This window comes from Poecile atricapillus, chromosome Z, assembly GCF_030490865.1.
Source record: "Poecile atricapillus isolate bPoeAtr1 chromosome Z, bPoeAtr1.hap1, whole genome shotgun sequence".
Classification (NCBI taxonomy): Eukaryota; Metazoa; Chordata; class Aves; order Passeriformes; family Paridae; genus Poecile; species Poecile atricapillus.
The window spans coordinates 43,042,685-43,063,912 of NC_081289.1; the positions used below are offsets into that span (position 1 = coordinate 43,042,685).

At 37.6% G+C, this 21,228-nt stretch overlaps 1 protein-coding gene across 5 annotated transcripts in view; it reads right to left on the minus strand.

Annotated features, from left to right (window-relative positions):
• Positions 1–1,197: 1,197 nt before the first annotated feature.
• The window catches only part of LOC131573613 (TBC1 domain family member 30-like), a 48,043-nt gene continuing 28,012 nt past the window's right edge, over positions 1,198–21,228 (minus strand). For 3 of the 5 annotated variants that reach the window (XM_058827733.1, XM_058827731.1, XM_058827734.1), the window contains 9 exons: positions 20,324–20,509; positions 17,041–17,209; positions 15,506–15,674; positions 12,629–12,734; positions 7,289–7,401; positions 6,977–7,116; positions 5,105–5,311; positions 4,857–4,913; positions 1,198–3,542 (listed from right to left, as the gene is read on the minus strand). In XM_058827733.1, the coding sequence (XP_058683716.1) occupies positions 2,761–3,542; positions 4,857–4,913; positions 5,105–5,311; positions 6,977–7,116; positions 7,289–7,401; positions 12,629–12,734; positions 15,506–15,674; positions 17,041–17,209; positions 20,324–20,509 (1,929 nt within the window). In that variant the 3' untranslated portion in view covers positions 1,198–2,760. The remainder of the gene's footprint in view (positions 3,543–4,856; positions 4,914–5,104; positions 5,312–6,976; positions 7,117–7,288; positions 7,402–12,628; positions 12,735–15,505; positions 15,675–17,040; positions 17,210–20,323; positions 20,510–21,228) is intronic. The other 2 variants (XM_058827732.1, XM_058827735.1) reach the window with 1 other exon arrangement.

The following is a 21,228-nucleotide window of genomic DNA, read 5'->3' on the forward strand; positions in this document are numbered from 1 at the left end:
ATTTTTGTGAAGTACACAAAATTGAAGTTACACTATAGCTGCAGTTGTGGATTAAATCAATTTTTGCTGACAGCAATTCTGAAAAACTTATCTCTATCTGCTATTTTTTCCCCCAAAGCATAGATAATTTCAAATAATCTCTGAATAGCTGTGGCCCTGTTTCTACTTGCAGAACTGTAAGTGTCTGCAAAATGGAATCAAATGCCTGTCCATTGAGTTTTCATTTGGTGATGGTGAAACACATGTTCAGAGGTAAAAGTCAACATGATCTTATTAAAATCCTTTCTCAAAAAAAAAACCCCAAACAACAAAATAAAAACCAAACACAAGAAAAAACAAACAAAAAAACCCACAAAAACCCTCAAGGAATTTTAAGAAAACCCCAAACAAACAGAAATGTCATTTGGTCATGTGGAAGAAGAGAGCATTAGAACAAGAAGGCTCAAGGAGAACAAAATGTTTCTGGAGCAGACTGCCACCATCATTCTTCCCAGCACCCTCAGTGCTGCAATGCCATTCTTCCAAGCACAGCTTTCTTCATTACTGAACCTCATCTCAATATTCTGTCTCAGTACTAAGCAATGAAGTTGCTTTTGCTGTACGTTCCAAAAGTATTTCAGGTAGAGTGAATATCCTTTGAGGTACAGAAATGTACCTTTGAGGTAGCTAACATGACATTCTATTTTCTCATCAAGTAGTACTTTAAGAAAATTTCCTGCAGCAAGCATCATCAAATTAATGCACTGAGTAGCAGTGCTTCTTTCACCTCAGCTCTAACAGTCCAAGACCTGAGTGCACACTTATAAATTATTATTCATTCTGAACATTAGAATGTGTTGTTCTTTCCCCAGACCCATATCCATGCATAATTTACGATTTCCCACTGCTTACTTCATAAAATGCTGAAAATTCATGCACATACTTGGACCATTTTTGCAGGTTTTGCAGACTGACAGTCTTTTATTTGTATGGGTTCAGCATACAGGCTCATGATATATTGAAGCTAAGAAAAACTGGGGAGGATGATTCACAGGAAAATTTTTGAGAAGTCCATTTCTTCTAATTCAGTGCAAAAACAATTCACATACAGTCCATAATCAGCAACTAAATTCTACATTATTTTCAATTTACTTAGTGCTGTAAGTAATCATTAGTGACAATACTACTATCGCCTGGAAATAAGGCAGGGGCAAGATCTGATCTACATCTCTTTTATATTTATAGTGTTCATACTTGTATATTATTTTATATGCATACACTTATATGAAACAACAGCAAAATAAAACTGTTCCCACAACAATTAACAGAGTATTTTGTACAGCTTATAAGTTATGGTATACAGTAAAACTGGTGTCACATACTATAGGTTATGGAATACATTAATAGACAGTGATATACTAATTTGCAAATTTAACAAAGAATTTTTAAAAGCAAGTAAGACATTGCATACAATGGTGCCAATTCATCATTACTGCAGTTTAAAATATTGGCCCTTTCATGCCACAGGAAACTTGGAATCAAGGTAATGAATCATAGTCAGTACGTACCACAGAGCTGCAATGATTTAAGAGCAACCTGAATTCCTTGGAGTTTGAGTACTTGATTTTGCAATCCTGAAGCTGAATTATCTTTTTAGTTTCTCTGTCTGCCTCTGTTAAATATATATATACACAAATACTTACCTTATGGTATTTATCAGCTCTGCTTTTTAATTTGGAAATAAATGCTCAATTTATCACTTTCTTTCACACCAAAGAGGAAACAAGACATGGAAGCCCGAGGGCACATCCCACTAACATAGTGGCTGATGTGTTGGCTTTTAATGGGAAGTGGCAGTCTAAGTATCTAATCACTTTATTTATAGAACTTAAACCCCTAAACTACTTCGGAACATTCATATATTTTACCTACTGCTAAGCTGGCAAATATTTTTTAACTACAAGTCTAATATAGATAATAGCTTTTAAATCCATTGAAGCCAAGATGCATCAGAATAATAATCATACAACTATACAAATAGTTGTACCTAAATACTAATCTTACAGTGCTGCAACTCTCCAGCATTAAGTAACAGAAATGCATGTACACATGTAAGAGAAAGAGCAAACCTGTGCCATGGATGGACTTATGTCTGCTGTTCTCATGCTCAGTGTTTCAATTTATATTAAAAATAGTATCAGCAGAGAATTGCTGTGGGAAGAGAAGCACAAAATGCTGTTCAAGAATATCTGAAGCTAGATGTGACAAAGTGACACTTTTGATTGCGAGGGCTGCTTGTGCTTCTGTTAGTCGTGGCAACTCCAGCTACTCCTGGAGTATGATGATGAGGTTGGATGGGGAAGCTGCTTAACAGTCACAAAAACTGTTACACCTGTCTGCTGCACTGGACAATTTGTCCTTTGAGCTCTGAAAGACAGGAGGCAGGCATGGGGGGCTGAGGGGTTAAAGGCAGCTGGTGATTTAATGTCTGAGTTAGACTTTAAGAAAGAGTATGCTTTACATTGCTAACCAATGTTTATTTTACATAGGACCATCAGAATTAACAATAGGGTGCCAGGATGCATCTTCACTAATCTATCCCATAACACGGAAGTACAATTTTCAAAGACACATATTTATATATCTGGTAACCACTTTCGTCCCTGTTACTTAATTAGCAATTAGAAATGCTTTGGGACACACATACACATGCACACATTAAAAAAAAGGCAATACAAATTCTTCTGTTGCTGTCAGAAATAGTAAGTGCCAGGTAGTACATCATCGTTTCCTGGTCCCACTGTTGCCACTGGAAGATTTATTGAAACTTCTGCTCATTTGTGGGAAGTGTACAGTTGGTGTTCTTTCAGTGGGGCCATATAGCCCTAAATTCCTGGCTGTAGCTGACTTTCGAAGAGGCTTGACGCTGGGAAAAGGATTGAAGACTTGTGGCTTTGGGTTCCCAGCCTGAGGCGATTTAGCCAGGTTTCCACTGTCTCTGGAGGAAGTGGAAGACTCTGATAAACGTGGCTGGCTGGACTGATGGGATGTTGGCTCCACATCGCTTTGGGTATCTGAGGTGAGTTCCAGTGCTTCCAGTTTTAGCTGAACCATGGACATGTTCGTACCGCTGTCCGTAGAGTCTGGCTCAGATGACTGCTGGTCAGCTTTCTGAGTAGTCCTGTCATCCAAACCACCTTCTTCTCTTTCTCCAAAGCCAGAATGTTTGGAAGCCTCCTCTTTTGCACCAGGGCTATTTGTTTTACAGCTCTCACTCTGCTCATCTATCAGTCCTACGGTATCCCCGTAGCCCAGCTGGCCTTTGGCCCTAGCCATGTTCTTCCGATGAACTCGTATGTGAGTGCGCCATGGAGAGTTCAGTTTTGTTTTAAGATCTTCTTGGGGAATGGGAGACATCTTCCCCGTAGCATGGCTTGGGATGTGAATAACAGCATTTTTGAGAGACTTGTTATTCAATTTCATCTTCTTTCCTAAAAGGAGGTGGTTTATCACTGGGGAATGGTTTACCTGAGAAGGGAGGAGGCTGGTAACTGGCCCCTTGTCTGAAAGAAAACATTTAAAAGAAACACAGTATTGTTAAAGAACAAAACAAATTAATGTTCTAAGGATCTACCACTAAATTCAATACCTTTCTTGAGGTATGGCAAATGTTTGTTGGACAGAATGTATTTTAAAAAAACCAACCCAAACTTAAAAATCATCACTGAAATTCACTTATGTCTTAGAGTTGAACACAAAGCAGCACCTTCTATATAAAGATTTTCTTCCCTCTCTCACTGTTTTGCACCTATGGGTAAGTCCTGAGCCAGGAATATAATAAAAATTAATAATTTAAAAAATAGCCTCTTGATTTTTGGAATTGCACTAAAAGTAACAGTTTAACATTAATATTGGCTTTTCATATTTCCCCTCTCCTTCATTTCTCTTCCAACAGCAAGAGGCAATTCAGTCTCCACATGACGTCAGTCACACAAGCCTCTCCATGAGGCTTGTGTGACTGGAAAATGGAAAATGAATGTAAGTACTTCTAATGCATAAAACCACGTCTTATTAAACCAGCGGAGAAGACTCAGAATTAGTGATTAGATGACAGCATGATCAAATGAGAAACCCAGCCCTATATCATGATTAGTAAGATTAGAAAGATTTGTGTTTGGAAGGTAAGGGGTTGGCATCCTTGGGAATCAACATCATACTGTTTGCACTGTTTCTGCTGGCTACAGCCTTTGTTCAAAGCAAACACTTCACTAATATTTTTTTTAAAAATCCTTCTAAATCAGGTAAATGAAAAATTGCAGCTGCATGTATTCCAAGGCTCCTGCTAGCACAGGTTTAGACAACCTAAAAGAGAAATAAAAATTATCCACAGTGATCCATTTGCATGGTTCAATGGTGAACTTAGAAAGATGAAACCTAAGCAGGGAGGAATGAGTGGGGTGGGCTATGTTCAGCTTGTATACCCAGTAAAACTTCCAGCTGTGCATTTCATGCCAACCCCTGCACTGCTGAGTCTGACAATTAGGGAGACAGACTCCATAACGTGGGTTGTTAAATAAGGGACTGATGTCCAGCTCAGTCCTCACAACAGTATCATTATGACTAGGGAAATTGCCAGCCACAATGAAACATCTAAGCCAGCTCCTTCAGTTGAATAATTTGCCGTGCCCAGATGAATTCAGAGGAGTTCAGATAACACAGACCAGCTGGGAATCTACCTGCCATATGATCATCCTCATCTCTGCATTCACTTTTTCCACTGCATCAATATGTCAATTCCAAGAATGCCAAAGACTTAGAAGTTTTTAATCAGAGAGACCAACAGAATGCACCCAGATAGCAAAGCCACTTTTAAATACCATTGTTTAGTTGGTCCCTGGGACCTAAGAAAACCCCAGGGTCATCATCTTCAGATCCTGACAAAAGAAGAAAAAATATCACCACCTTATTTTCTGTCTGCATGAAGTGGTGCCCTCTTTACTACTAATTTTTTATATTCCATCAGTCTTTCTTATTTTGTCTATTTGGTTAAATGCTAAAGAAAGTAATTTGCCTGACAAAGTCAGTTGTAAGAAATCAGGAAATGAAGCATGTTTTGATGTGTTACCTGCTCTGATATACACATGGTGAACCTGCTGTTGCTGCTTCTTCTTTATCCTGGAATATTGCTTTTTCAGTGCATTAATATCAGTGGTCATACGCTCCATCATCATGCTGTTAAAAGCAGTGTGATAGTCACTTCTGCAAGAGTCTATTGCTCCTGGGCTTAATTCTGCAATGTTACTGGAACCAAGACTTTGTTCTTCATTCTGATCTGTAGAAGGAGGGAATAAAGTGGTGGTAAGGAGTAAATTGGCATACTCAAGAGATATATCCGTACTTCTGTAGATTATTTCCAAGGGAAATCTGTGTCTGATTCCTACAATCTTATTTAACTGTAGTCCTTAATTAAAAATTAATTATAATATGTATATTTAACTAAGCTGTGCTATTTACAATAAGAATTATTATAAACAGCACTACTGCCTAAGAATAGCAAGGACTTGAGGTAAGGTTAGAGAGTACAAAAGTCAATTAACATGGCAATGCAAAGTTATAAGCAGAGTTCTTCAAATATCCAAAAGTACATCAAGCCACCACTGAAGTAATTCAGTAATAGATTATTAAAGATACTTCATTGTTGTAGAGATCTGAGATGCAAGTTATAAAATACATTACAGTTAAGCAGGCATTAGATTTGAACAACCAACCTAGTGCTACCAGCAAGAAGCATCAAGAAACAGAACACCACAGGGGGAAAGCTGCTAGTAACAACAAAAGGGGTAGGCACAGAGCAGCTGAGGATCATGAGGAACTTGAGAGTGTCTCTGATCAACAGACACAGAGCAACAGCAGCAGAGCAATTTATTTTCACAGCTGTTTCTGATGCAGAAACCTGGCACTCCAGGGTCAGGGGGATAATTCTTTTTAAAGGAATGTTTATTTGTCTTTGGCTTAGTTTGCAACAGCAGTTTGATGTTCTGACTAAGTGCTAGTTTGAAGCAGCAGGTAGAGAGTCCCTCAGGAAGGGAAAAACAAAACACCACAGCAATCAAGAGGAAAATTGCAGCTTACAGATCTCAGCAAAACCAAGACACTAGAATGATGAAGCATAAACAGCAACTGTCACATCAGCCTGGGTTTTTTTTGAGGGTAAGGTGGCGGTGAAGTGGGGATAAAAAAAATGGCCTCTCTCAAGATACTGTGAAATCACTGTTGATCCAGTACCATTTCATAAAGGCTGCTACAAGTTAACAAATGTTCTTTGCTCTTATTGTATAGATCAACATTTTTTACTGCCTATGGAGAATTTGCAGTGATGTACAAACAATTCTGTCAAGAAATTTTATTTTCAGTGAGGAAGGATTTGAAAAATAGTGACATTTTGTCAGAACACCCTAAACCATACCAACGGTTTTTTAAAATGTGAATATATCAAAAGCATACAACAATCTGAAGGTTTGGCCACAAGGGCAGTGAAATCACCTGCAGAATTCACTCATTGCTGAAAGGTTCCAGTACCTGCCATGCATATGTTGATAAAGATCACAATCATTTATTAAAGGTGCACCCTTCAGAAAATGCTGACTACCTAACAGCTGTGTCAGAAATAAGCATGGATTTAGCGTGGAATTTTTTCACATATGCTTCTTTTTTTTTTACTGTGTGGGCAACACTATGGGGTTGTTTTGTTAACCATTACTATAGCCAAATCCTTAACTCACACCATCGTTTACTGTACACCTACAGCCTTCCAACCTGGCTTTGATGACATCTTCATGGAGCACAGTCATTTACAGTCATTTGGTACGTGCTGTAACTCTGTGCATAGAAAACACATTTTCCATAGCAACTTTCAGAAACAGAGCTGCAGACAATTTCTGCCAGGTCATACAGACTTAATGTGTTTTCCAAAATTAAAAAAACAAAACACTTTTACCTTTCATCTGTTTTTGGTATTTTTGGAGCTCTGGTGCCAAAAACCCACTTAATGGTCCAAGACAACCAATTGCATTAGCAATTGAGTCTTCATCATCTAAGTCATTCTCTTCATCACTGTCTCTGGTTCTGCCTAACCTTCTGTCAAAAGAGAACATAAGAGAAGTAAGGAAGATACATTCTTTAATGTGAACATTACCAAGCATTTTTATCTTTTTTACAAGCACACAAGAGAGGATCCACCTGCCTTTTCAACATCTGCAGAGGGTAAACAGTAACTCAATACACCATAAGCAGTGCATTTCAAACTTACCCTGAAAATGAAGTTGATTTTACTGCTGCAGGGAAAGGAGTAATATTGTATGTGTACTTCTCCCTTAATTCTGCCAGTTGTGGGAAAGGAAACTGAGCCATGGTGTAAACAGTCTAGGGGAAAAAAAAAAAAAAGGCAACTTTAAAAACTTTTGCTTTAATTAACAGTCTCAGGAAAGATTTTTCCATTAACAGACTTCCACAGTCTTGCAGGATTAAAGGCTGCACATTCTTGCACATTCACATGCTTCAAGAAAATGGTCTAGTTTTATGATTCAGTCAGTATTTCCTGTAGGAGAAATAAAGTCTGACTCACTAGAAAAATACACTCTTCAGTTAAAAAAAAATAAATAACTGATAACATGAGCTGTAAGATCCTTTACAATTCCTAAAAATTACTGTCAACCCCTTCTTGTGAACACACTGGAAATTCTCCTCCAACTATGATTTCACTTACATTAATGTATCATTTAGGATTTGGGGATCTTTCAAGAAGACCTAAGTTTTTGTTCAAGTATTCAACACAATATTAGCACTAGCATAGCTAGGAAGGGGCACATCCTCATTGATGTGGACTGCTAGCTGATTCATTATTTTACCTGAGAAGCTCAAGAGCTTGTGTGAATGAAATCATGCCAGCAAAAAATCATAGCTAGAGAGGAAGGTTCCAACATTATCCAGGTTTTCTTCCCTCAGTTTCAATTGCTGGTTGGTTTTGAGACTAAAGGTGGGGTTTGGTGGGGTAAAGGTAGCCGTTTTTCTAAAACAAGGTCATCAAGATGCTAATAGATTTTCTTTACAGCATTACTCAGAGTTTAAAAAGATACATAGTTGCAAATGCACTTCCTTTCAGCATTATTTTGCTATAAGTCACCAGCCAACCTGGCATAAAGATACATCATATTCATTGCAATATCATTGCTGGTTTGTTCCTACATACTTTAGTTGCCCTTTTTTCCCTGCTTTTGTTCACTATTCAGAGCCTTCAAATAACTGCCAAATAATTCATTCTGAGTCTCAATGTCAGAAGAAAAAAACAAAACCAAAAATATAATTTCCCATAGTTTCTCTGAAATATTAAAATTTTTCCATATCTTGAAAATGAAATATTTTTTGAAAGACAGCAACATAAAATTTTCTCATTAGTTATGACAGTAAATCTTCACTTATGTATTTTTGTCCTGTGCTATTAAGTCAGTGACATTTTCATCTGAAGGTAAATGACCTCAATTAAGATGAAAGGAAATTCTGAACAGTTTCTATGTAATCCACATGCCTCGTCTGTGCTAAATACACTAAGGAAAATTGCAAACATGAACTCAGTACTAGACATTTCCTGACATAAGGAGGGGAAAAACTTTCATTAATGACAATGATGTAAGCACTGAGGAGCAGGAAAGACACTCCTGTCTGAATGAGTGGCAGGGCAAGAGTGCATTTCAATAGGTTTCTGTGTGAGAATGTTTTTACAGTTCAAGCCATGCACAGACTCTAAGGAAAGGAAGATGCCTTCAAAAGTCCAGAGCATGAACAGAAGTTTTGCCACTCCATTAAACTACAATGCTACTGTGAAAGAAAAATATTGTCTAGGGCTTGAACAGTGATTACCCATCAGTCTACCAGACAAAGGAATTTTATGATCTGGAGAAAGACCTACCTCCAGCCCAACACGTCTGCCTGCTTGTTTGATCTCCACCATACTTTTTTGTTAGGGCTTTTTTTTTCCCCATGTGTTTCCACTCTCTCCAGAGGTTTGTCTGGAATTTATTTCTCCTCTTGATGTCAATGTTCTTCTCAGGTAACTTGTTCCGTATGCTAGTTACCCTTTAAGTGAAACAGTCAACTCCAATTCCTCCATTTACTCCTTGCACCTACCATTTCAGATTGTGCTTTTAGCTTTTTCCTGTCTCCAATCTGTCTCTTCTACATCTTCTACAATTTCTTTGATTTTGCATACATATTTTTAGCTTAACTATTGTTATCAGGTTATAACTGCAAGCCTTGCTTACCACCTTGCTAAGAGATCCACAAAACAAATTTTATGCCAGTGCAAGTTCCACTGGAAATTTAAAAAAAAATTGTCAACCAACACTTCTGATATCCTCCCAGTGACAATTCAGAGTCAAAGCATTATTTTTCTAGTTTTCACATGGCCTTAGATGCCATTTGGTTAATTCTGGGGAGCTGTCCCAGAGGGAAATAGCCTAGACACAAAAGCATGATGCAGCCAAACTTAGCATCGTATTTACACAAGGGACAGATCCTGGGAACAAGAAAAGAGACAAGGACAAAACCCCTCTATCCTAACCTTAAATTGTTTGACAATCCTTTGCCTTACCCTAAAAATGCAAAGCTGTCTACACTCTCAGCAGAACACCATATGGGAGGTGATGGGCTGTGGCTTCCAAACAGGGTAAGCCATTATGCAAACTTATCAAACACTTATCTCTACAGCTGCCCCTCCCTGGTTTAAGGCTCTTCTTTCTTTTCATTTTGGCTAAGAAAACAAAACAAAAAGCAAAAGCAAAAACAAACCCAAAAGAAAACAAAGAGTCACTCAAGTAGCAAGTTAACAGTGAGTACCATCAAATCAGGGTAACTGCCTAGGGAGACAGTCCAAAATGCTAGAGTACCACAGAAGGATTAATCCCTGTTTCCCTTCGTTCTAGTAATTACAAAGGGATGCCTCTCCTCCAGCTGGCTTCTCACCTCCTCTGTGCTGCAGTGTTTCTAGGTGTACAAACTGAACTAGTTTAGCTGCTTGTAAAAATGCTCACTTTCTGACAAGGCATGAAAGCACAGACTCAGTCTAGCACACTGTTTAGAATATCTGCAGACACCGGGTATACAGCCTTCTGTCTCCATATTGGAACCAATACATACCCAGTCTAGAATCTGATGTGTACAGTACTTACCCTTTATTCACTCAAACTGTGCAATCTGAAACAAGGAAAAAACTGTAGTCTGGTTTGCTCCTCCAATGTCTCTGTGCTCTCTTCAGGAAAACGTTAAGAACTTTTGCCACACAAGGGCCAAATCTGCAAAAGTTTAAGGCTCCTGTCCTAACTATAGGTACTGTCTGCATGGGAGGGATAAAACTGCAGCAACTATACATGCTGGTGAAGAGAATGCAGACATGAGTCCCCTGTTCTACTTTAGACATCTGCTCTGTCAACACCTTCCTTGAAGGATCAGTTGTACCTCTCTCCTCTAACTCCCAAAAGAAACAAGGCTTTTAGAGCACAATTTGTTTTCCAGTGGTTGAGAAGTGTCTGTTACTCTGGCTTGAGTGAGCTTAGATGCAAATATAAGTGTTATGCAAGTCTAAAGAGAAGTGAGATGATTGCCACCAGCAAGCTCTACTGAAATGTGTAGCAAAGGCAGAGTGGGATATTAATCCTTTCCCACAGTAGAATACTAACCTTGAGCCACCTTGTAAAAAGTATTAGATGTAAATTCGTCATTCTGATTTTTATTAGGGGAAAAGAAAAAAAAAATTGAAAACAAAGCGTCTCTGGATGACTCCTCTGAAAAAGCTTAAAGCAATTTAAAAACCAGCATGTTCAAGCAGCCTGGATCTTTTCATTAATGGAATTGTTCGTATTTATTAATTTTTTTTCTTCAACCAGTTACATGGTAGCACTTGTATATCCTGATGGTAAATTCTTGTAATTCCTTATTCTTTCCACTTAGGATAAAGAATGGAGACCTCAGAGATGGCTACACTGCCAGTACCTTGCCCTTGACTTGGAGAAAGCTATGCAAACTATATTGTGGATTCTTCAACTGAGAGGACACACATAAACCAGACACACTGCTCCTCCATACACAGAACTTAAACCTGCCACATTCTCCATATCAATGGCAATGCCATCCTACCTTAACACTCTTGTCAGTGCCATAAAATACACACATACACTATGAACACACATATATACTGTGCTAAATACTCATTTTTTGCTGAAGCACAAAATATTGCTAATTTGCAAGTATTTGTAATTGCAAGAGTTAAATAAAAAAAATCCTCCCATCCCTCCAACCAGTAAGTTACCCATGCATTATCTTCTATTACACACAGCAGCAAAAAAAGAAATCCATAGAGTCACAAAAGACCACCCCAGCTTTCCCCAAATTATTCTTATTCATAAATGTCACATCTTGATTTTGTACCACACTAGAGACCAGGAACTGAAACGCAATGAGAAAATGTCAGCTTGTGCTGCCCTCCTTACACATCCTCACTATCTGAACTGTCTTGTGAAGAACCTTAACACGTTTTTAAAAAGCATGGGAGTACCTCTGACCAGCTCCATTTCCGTTATTGAAGCAAAACACAGCCACAAAACTCACTTCTCCCATTCCTAGAGCTTCTTCATTGGACAAAATAACAATGACCAAAATAATAAAACCAAAAATAGTATATTTTAACACAGTCTTCCAACAATAGGTAATAGAAGTCACCTGCTAACAACTGTTATTAAACTTCTGTAGCTTCACAGACTGACTTTTTTCCTTCCCCTAAGTCAAGTACAAAGTTTCAGGTGAATTACGTTCTCTGTACTTGCACCTGTTTAATCACTATGCTCTAACTCATTAAAAGGAAAGTTCCAGAACTGTAGCACGAAGTCCTTATAAAGCACCTTAAGTAGAAAACACCTTAAAAATATCACAAGAGTAAGTGTAACTGTAAATAAATAAATTGTATCTGCTATACTAAAGGCCCTTCCCTTTCCCAGAACTATGTGGGTCTTTGTCCTCATACAATGACATATGCTTTAAGAATTCAGAGACTGCAATCATCTACAAATGTCTTTGTTTACAGTACACTACTGACTGTACAGTGCTGTACTGTACTGACAGTACGGTACTGACTGTTCATGGTGGGGTTTTTTCTTCAAATCATGAAGGACTTTTTATACACTCTTATTTCCCACAGTGTCTGCAGAATGGAAAGGATACAGTGTAATAAACTGACCAAAGCATTATAATAAAGCAAAAGAACACCCTAAAAATGGTGACCACTAAAAGATTCTACACCTTACTTGTGGAAAGACAATTGAGTATTATATCACAAAAGACTTTCAACTGTCAACATAGAATCAATTTTTATTAAATGATGTCTAGTGGTTCTCTACATTTCATATAAAAATAAGATTCTAGCTCTAACTGCAGGTCATCTACTTGTTTCATTGTTTGATTCATGCTAGCTCAACCCAGCTACCTGAAACTTTTATTCTTGGGAGAATTTAGGTTTCTGCAGTGTCTGAACAAAAATGTAATTTGTTAGAAATCAAGACCTGAAGAAATCAACACAGAAAATAATTATGTCACAATTACTCACTTGCATAAGTTCATTGCTGTCAATCAGACTGTCTTCAAGCATCTCCTGGGTCAGCTTGCCCATAGTACTGTAAAATTCATCTGCTGTTTCACAACACTCAATCTGCCTACAGCAAAATAAATGTTGATGTTGATTTTACATTTACATATGATTCTACATGTTCAAAACAAAACTGATTTTCTTGTCATCATAAAATATGCATTTCTGTTAGACGGCCTAACTTTTAAGTGTCTATTTGCATTCTGCCTAGACTTCCAAATAATAAAACTATGCAGACAACATTGGAAAAGCTGCAGCAGTAAAAAGATGCACTGACTAGAGCTTACTGTCCTGACTCCCCATGATAACAGATTCATGTATCTCCAGACAGGCCATTCCCTCTGCCCCTTTCATTTCTACAGCTCAAGAATCAATACATTTTGCCTCCTACTAGCACAAGGGAGTTCTCTTATCAGCTCAAAAAGGGAGCATAAAGATTTCTTGACTACCTCATCACCCATTCTTCACCATGAACCAAATGGCCAAATTCACTGCCTGAACTTTTTGTCAGACAGGAGGATGTTCACTGGCCAGAAACCATTCCTGTGGAATGAATTAAGTACAGGTATATATACATGTCATTGTGTTAAAAGATAATTAAGCAAACATAATACACAATGAAGGAAAATTCACTCATCATATTTGTGAATGGTATTTCTAAATTGGGGGTGGGAAATGTTTTGGTTTTGATTGTTTGCATTGGTAGTATGCTTTTGTTTGTCTTGTTTTGGGGAGGAGGATTCAATTGGATATTTTTTTCTACATTTTCTTTAAATTTCTAAAAACACAGAATCATTTTAAACACACAGAGTGTCATCTAGAGGAAGAAAAATGTGCTTTTGTGAGTTGGTGTTCTACATATATTAGGGTTAGCTGCAAAACATCTCTCCTGTTATGTGAAAAATTTGTTATCCCAAAGAAGTACATTGATGGCTACATATTGTAGCCTCTCCTCTAAAACACAGATGCTGGAATGATAAAAAATACACTGCCTTTTTTCTTCAGCAATACAAGAAGAAGCTTCCCTTGAACTTCAGCATCTGCACATAACAACAGTTGAGATATGAAACTCCTTCTGAAATCTTCACATAATTTGGGTAAAATAATGATTATGTAGCTAAAAAAAATAAATTCAAAAGTAATAGAAACAATAGGCATGTAGCCAATTATCACAAATTTATGGCTTACCTGCCCTGATACCTTCAGTCTCTCATGACCTTCACGTATTGCTTTCTCCACTGCACCTATATTTAACTCCCCCGTTCCTTCAACCTCCCTCAAAACACACGTATGCTTGAGACTCACGCATTTTAAAAATGCACTTCTCACCCTATTTTCATTTAGAGAATGAATCTTGAGAAGCATGAAGATCATGAGACTAAGAACACTATTTCAAGTCCTACTTCTTTAAATCCCCCTTGTTCTAGTTCTAATGGTGGACAAAGAGAAAGAAATATCACAATCTTCTCTCAGCAAAAAGAGTGCTCAATCTTTTACCAGACCTTCTCCCATTCCCCACAAACAACAGTTACAAGATGTGCAGTGTGATCCACTTATTCTCTTAGGCACATTCTAATATATTTCTTGATTCTGTTCCTTTCAATTTTTAAAAAATGTTTAATTTTTCTTTAAGCTTTATGATAAAATCTTCAAAGTAGTAACTTCCTTTTTATCATGTTATGAGTTGCAACATTCACAATTACAGCTTTTAAATGCAAAGAGATCCATTGGAAGAACGTTTTATCTAAAACACTATGTGACTACATATAGCTTAATCCTAATGCAAAGGATTCATGCAAGTTTCATTCATGAACTGAATATAAAAATAGCTCTCAGGAAATTATTATTCTAATTATTATTCTTCAGAATAAATGTACTAAACAAATCCTCTTACAATGCTACCGGCCTGCAATGCTAATTTATTCAGAAAGAAAAAAGGAAATGAAACCCCTAAAGACAGAACTGAACATAAATCCCAGTGGTTCAGTTTCAGAGAAAAAAGGAAGATGAGTTTTAATAAGCATTACACGAAAAAAATCAATGCAGCTGCTGATGCCAGCTGAAAAATGTTTCCAGCTGAACTAACATCTGCTTGACCTGTCAGAGCTCACACCTCCCACTGAAGCCAGTGACAAAACTCATTTCTCTGGGAGCACTGTAAACTCTTTGGAAGACAAATATTTGCTTTGAAACAGGGGAGTGTAAAGAACTAATAATCTCTTGTGTTCTAGACATGTGGTGAGTTTCCAAGGCCATAAAGGACTATATTAGAAACTTGGCTCAAATATGCTTAAAAGCAGAGAATTTCAGGAAAATTAATTTTCAGACCTTAACAGAAAAGACTTGCATACCACAAGGTCATTCCCTCAGTAACACTGAACTCTTGTACTGGGCAAAGCCAATGGGCTCAAACCCTTACGTCTCCTTAAGCGAAACTAAGGGAACTAAGGTCCCCACTTTCACATACCAAACTAAATTAGCTGGTCACTCTCAAGTCTCTGTGCGTTGTCTTTACACAGAGTATTTACCAGTTCCTTCAAAGTTTTATGTTCAGGAAAGTCCAACCTTTTAGCACAGCACAAAGACAATATACACAGACAACTCCAACAACCGGAGATATTTTCTGCAAAAAGGGTCAATTAATTATCATGCCTGTTCTGACATGATGTCAGAATCATGTGTTTTTAAGAAACCATAAAGGTCCTTTTTGCAGCTTTTTCAAAACAATCATTCTGCTGAAAGACTTTGTCTTGTTTAGAATTGAGAATATCTTAAGGAAAACGAAAGTTAAACATGGCTCATACTGAAAAGAAGAATCAGATAAAAATGACCACTTACTCTCCTAGCTTTGCCCAGATAGCCAAAGCTACTCTCAGTATAATTTCAGAGCCTTCAAAGAATATTGAATCCCAGATCTTCAGAACTGTATGGTTAGGCAGACAGGTGGCAAAAAGTGTCAGAAACCACTGCATTGTGAAGACATTTGTAAGTGGGGGTTCATAGCCTCCTGAAGTTAAAAAAACAAATAAGCAAAAACTTACTATCATTTTACAAGGAGCATAAACTGCTTAATAAAATCTACCAGACATTCTAGCACTTCTGATATTGCTTAAAACTTACTTAGCCCGCAGCTGTCCAAAAATAAGCTGAGAAAAATAACAGAAAAATTACATAGTCACCTTCCATTCTGCTGCACTGCAAAAAACTAAGCAGCATCATTGGCTTTGGACTATAAACCCTGGAATACACCACCACACTTTTTTTCCCTTGTATCAGAAAGACTGTTTCTCCTTGCACAAAGCCATATGAAATAAAAACTTCTATCAAAAAAAAAGAAACAAAACATACCCACCAACTTTCCCACAAAACACTGCATTTTTTCACCAACTGATGGCATAAGTCTTTATCTACATGGTAATAAGGTGAAGGTGACTGTCTCTGAAAAGTCATATCTATTATTTTAATACCTTGGTGTACTTGTTAAGTTTCAAACAAAATGTAGTATTTCAGCCTGAAACTCTACAGTTTTACTTTTTTGTTATGCTCAGAGAACACTTTGTACACCTCAGTATCAACTGACGCACTGAAGGCCAAAACCAGAGAGGCCAGCCTGTGCAAACACTTTCAAACAGCAAATATTTCCTTGATACATTTCTTTGCTTTTTATATAGTTTGGGCATAGACAGATGGAGCATAGTAGCAGATCTTTTCTAAGGTGGAACTCAGCATGCCCTTAGCTTCCCAGCTGAAAAAGAAACCAAATTAACTAACAAAAAACCTCCTGCCCTCCCCAGAACATGCCCAAATAAAAGAGCTCTAAGTCTGGATGGAATGCTATGCCAGAAAAAAAAAAAAATAAATCAAGCGCAAAGCCAGTTTTCAGGTAGCAACCCAAGAGGTACTTCTGAGTTTTGCACCTATGTGTTAGTAAGGATCCAGGTGAAGAAATAGTAACCAGCCCCCCACTGGCTCTCACATTGTAACTATTCCCAGAATAGCTATATGAGCAGCAACTACACGGAGCAGTAGGACACCCATCTTGAGCTAAAGCAAGAAAGTACCTTTCCAAGGTAGCCCTTGTACTAAGCTCTGTGTTAGTGCTGTCACTCCATGCTTTGTATAGTCTCATCAACACAATTCTCTTTGCAGCTAGTGGTGGGATCAGATTATTTCCCTTTGTTTTTTCCTGGAAGTACCACCTATTTATGTTAAGGTTATCAATAATAGACACCATCATATTTCATCTTAACAATTTAAAATACATATTCTAAGCAATAAACTCATGTAAACACTTAAAATACTGTATTTTTAAATCAGTGCTCAGATGAAACAACAGCAAGATAGAGTTTAATAGCATTTTCTGTTGAACGTACCTCCACTTTCTCTGTTAGCAGCTCTTTGCAGGGTGTCTAAGTGCTGGGACAGTTCAGGAAGCTTCATTCGTAAAAGATCTCGGAAAACAGCCATATCCACAGAGAGAGCACGGAGATTATTGACAAAGTAGCTATCAGGAAGCACCTTATCAATTAGGTAAATCATGATCTGTAGGCAAAATGAAAGACTATCATGTAGGATTTACAGAGCAGTTATTTTCTAGGAATAACAGAAAAATAAAATTTCTCTGTTCTCTAAAGAATGCATTGGAGTCAGTGGCAACATATGCTTATAGCACCTCCACTTATATGGGGACAAAATATTATCACTTTGAGCATCTCTGGGTACCCTAGGCATCCACAAGTATTCAAGATGCAAATGCTTCTTGAAATTGTCCAGAATTTATGAACCATGAAATTACTGAAATCAATGACTGAAATCATTGTAATCACAGTAACCTATGCCCAAGGTGGCAGCATTACCCACCAAAAGCAATTTTTGATACTTCTGGTGCTGGAACTGTTTATGAGATTCTCCACTGCTGGAGAGTCTCACTATCCCTTCTCTGGTTAATGCCACAAATAGAAGACTGGTCTTGCAAATCCCCTAATTCCCCTCTCCAAAATGCAAGGTACTGTTCTTTAAAAAGAGATTCTCCATACATTTTACTGTGATGTGTTACCATGTGCTGCACTCCATCTTGTCACTTTAAAAGGTGCTAAATTAAGCAGCGTGAGACATTTTAAGCAGACATCTGTTTCAAGTGAGATACCTCAACTGCATGGATGGTAATGGATTAAAAGGATACTGTCAAACATTTGAGAATGAACAAATGCAACAAAAAATACGCAGAAGCTGATGTTTATCATCAGCCTAACAGAAGACATTGACCTTCACTTCAGGATCTTTTACAATCTCTATGGCCACTCTATTAACCACATCCAGAGAACCTGCATGCAGTCATCCCATCTGCATTTCATCTCCATTTCTCTCATTTGAGCATCCTTACCATGTTTCATAAAGACCTTAATTCTCTAGACAAGCATTGCACCTTCATAGGTAAGAGACAATCCTCCTTCCAATCCCTCTCTTTTCATAAGATGCCCACAGAAACAGCTTCTGAGACATAGTCTTACTGCTTTATTTTTATTTTACACATCTGCTTGGGACCACATACTGTCACTTGTCCTTGCAACATTTCTTTGGAAATAGCAGTCTTACGTTCCATGTTTCAAAGAATGTGGACCAGTAGCCAAAACAGGCAAATCAACAGCTTCTACATGACAGCCTCATATTTTGTCAGATGCATTTACCTAACCTCTGCTGAATAGTGGGTTACCTCACTGTCTTGTAAAAATATGCTTTATTTTGTTCAGATCTATTTCAAGCAACGGAAGAGTAATTCGATATAGCAACATTAACTTACAACTGTGCTATCTGTGTTTTCATTAATTCCTTATGAATCAATAAGCTATAAACCCCCATGTTAAAGACACCCTTCTATAAAGGCCTTTGGTGCCTTCCCACTGAGTAGTATTACTTCACTGATCTCTGATATATGAGAGCACAGAAAAGAACAGAAATCTTTTTCAATACTGAAGTTCATTCATTCCACCATCACGTGGATTGTTTTGTGAAGACTTTTTAAAAAAGCACTTCATGTATTCACCAGTTTGCAATAGATACTTTCTTCGTAACACATCTCTATATTATTTATTTTTATTATTTGAATCTGTAGCATTTCCACACAACATGCAAGAAAAGTTTTTTTTGAGTTTCAGTTTCTATGAGACTTTTATATAGTTTCCACACATGTAAGCTGGGATTTTCTTGCCTACCATAATTTCTGTAGGCTAACTTTGAGGCAACTCCAGGGATTTAACTTAATGCTTACCTGAACTAGTGAACACTCAAGTATCACTGGCTGAGCATTCACTGAAGCTGCCTTGTTGGGTCCCGTGCTGTTAAAGCCCCTTGGCATCAGTAATACCTGCTGTTTCCTAGCCCCTGGGAGATGCTTCCCAGACATAGAGCTTTTGTTTATAGTGTCCTCCCCAGAAATGGGACCTGACTGCCAAGACCTGAGAACTCCCTTGCTCCCTTAATTCCCAGATTCTACAATAACCCAAACAAAGCTACCCCATAGCTACAATCCTGAGGGCACCTTTCCAGGCCTCTGTAGCTGTTCACTCACTGCTTGCTTTAGGTGGCAGTGACTACAACAAAACCGTCACATGCTAATACCAAATTCTTATTTACTCCCACCCATCCTGTTCCTTTCCTTGCCCTTCCCCTCTTCCCTTTCTTCTGGGAAAATTCCAACCATGAAAAGCCCACACACTAAGCTTGGAAAAGAAATTACTTTTTCCATTCTTATTTTTGCCAGGTAAGACCAGCTTTGGTGCAAACAGCCTTCAGTGCTTCACCTCCCTGGGGCAGCTCTATTCCATTGTTTCCTCCACACAAGGAGCCTGACACAACTCACAATAACAGCCAACACATAAAAATGCACACAGTTCTTGTCGTCAACTTGGACTTCATAAACCTTCAACAGCCATATTTCCTATGCTACCACAATGTGTTTGGGGAGCTTCTGGACAGTATAAGATCACAATAAAACATGATAAATTACAGTTAAAAATACTGAGGAAATCTTAAGCAAGAATTATTGAAAGGAAATTCTACTTTCTGAATAAAGTTGGTATATTATGGTATTTTCTTCCTATTACAGGCAGCACCTTAAACCATGTCCTGCAGTAAACTGTATTTCCATGTTCTCACATATTGTGAATTTCATGAACCTTTCTTTTATTTACAATAAAAAATATCTAAGAAAACAAAACACCGTAAGACTAACATAGCCCAGAAATTAGATTCAAAGTGACTTACTTTCATTTTGAATATTTAGTATTTTCCTAGGATGTGCTTGGAAATGTAGCCTATTTATTAACTGCCTCACATGAAGCTGCCACATAAGATGCTGATAATGAAATTTTAATGTTTCAGCTACCTTTGGTAGCAGATTTGGGATTATGAGATAAGATATCCTACAGTAAGCAGCAGTGGTCCCATTTATTTTTTTCAAATAAAAATTTAACAAACATTCAAACTATTAATTTTAGCTCAGACAGAAAAAAACAAATAAAATTTCACCAATATAAATCTGCTAGCTCTTTTGAGTCCTGCTCTTTTAGGCTGTCTCCAAAATTCACACATTGGTTTATTCTAAAGTTCACTAAGTAAAAGTAATCTTTGACACTGAAAAAAAAAAAATTCACTCACTTTCAGGGCATCCCCTTCATTGCCCTCCATTACTTCCAGAATAAGTGCAGCTAGTATGTTAAATCCTTGACAGTAGCCAACGGATTTATTCCACCTGGCATAAGCCAGCAAAACGCGTTTTAACACCACTCGATCTTGCTCTGCCTCCTGGCCACAGTAAGAACTGCAGCCAGTTCGGTGAAGGTCCTTTAAAGGGAAAGAAATAAAAATTAAAATGACAATACAAGGAGAGAAAAAATGTGTGTTTTCCGTCTCCCATTAGTTCTCTTGCCTGTCCCAGTTTTCTTTCCACCTCCACCCACCCAGTACATACTCCCAAAGTTGATGACAATGTTTCTTTTTCAATCTGTTAAACCTTTAGCTTGCCCAAAACAGTTTCAGGAAGCTCTTAAGTAAGCAAGTGCTCTAAAAGATGTTCACAAGGCATTGCCACAGAAGATATTAACAGACCTCTGTTATATATATATAACAGGCAAGACAAAACAGCTGCTAATTGCATGAAAAAGATAAAGTGTTTTTATCAAAGTATAAATAAACTAGTAGATAAGTGACTTCTCAAAACATACAAGCCAGAAGCTGTGTCCTGAAAATTTAAGTGATTTGTAAGTGAAAGGCAAAATGTACAAAATGGCTGACTGCTTAAACATTAATCAGCTGAGAAATACAAATAGGCAAATATGTTTCACTCCTGTAAAACAACTGAAAAATGCTCATTTGCTGTATTTTAAAATATGCTTTTACTCCCAGAAAACATTTGTGTTTATTTACAGAGAAGGAAAAAAAACCACTCATGTTCCTTTGTCTTCATTAAACTCCAGTACTTTTTCAAAATAAAAAAAGAGTAAAAATGAAGGGAAAAAACCCCAGAAATAGCACTTTTTTCCCCAGCTAACACTAACCAGACT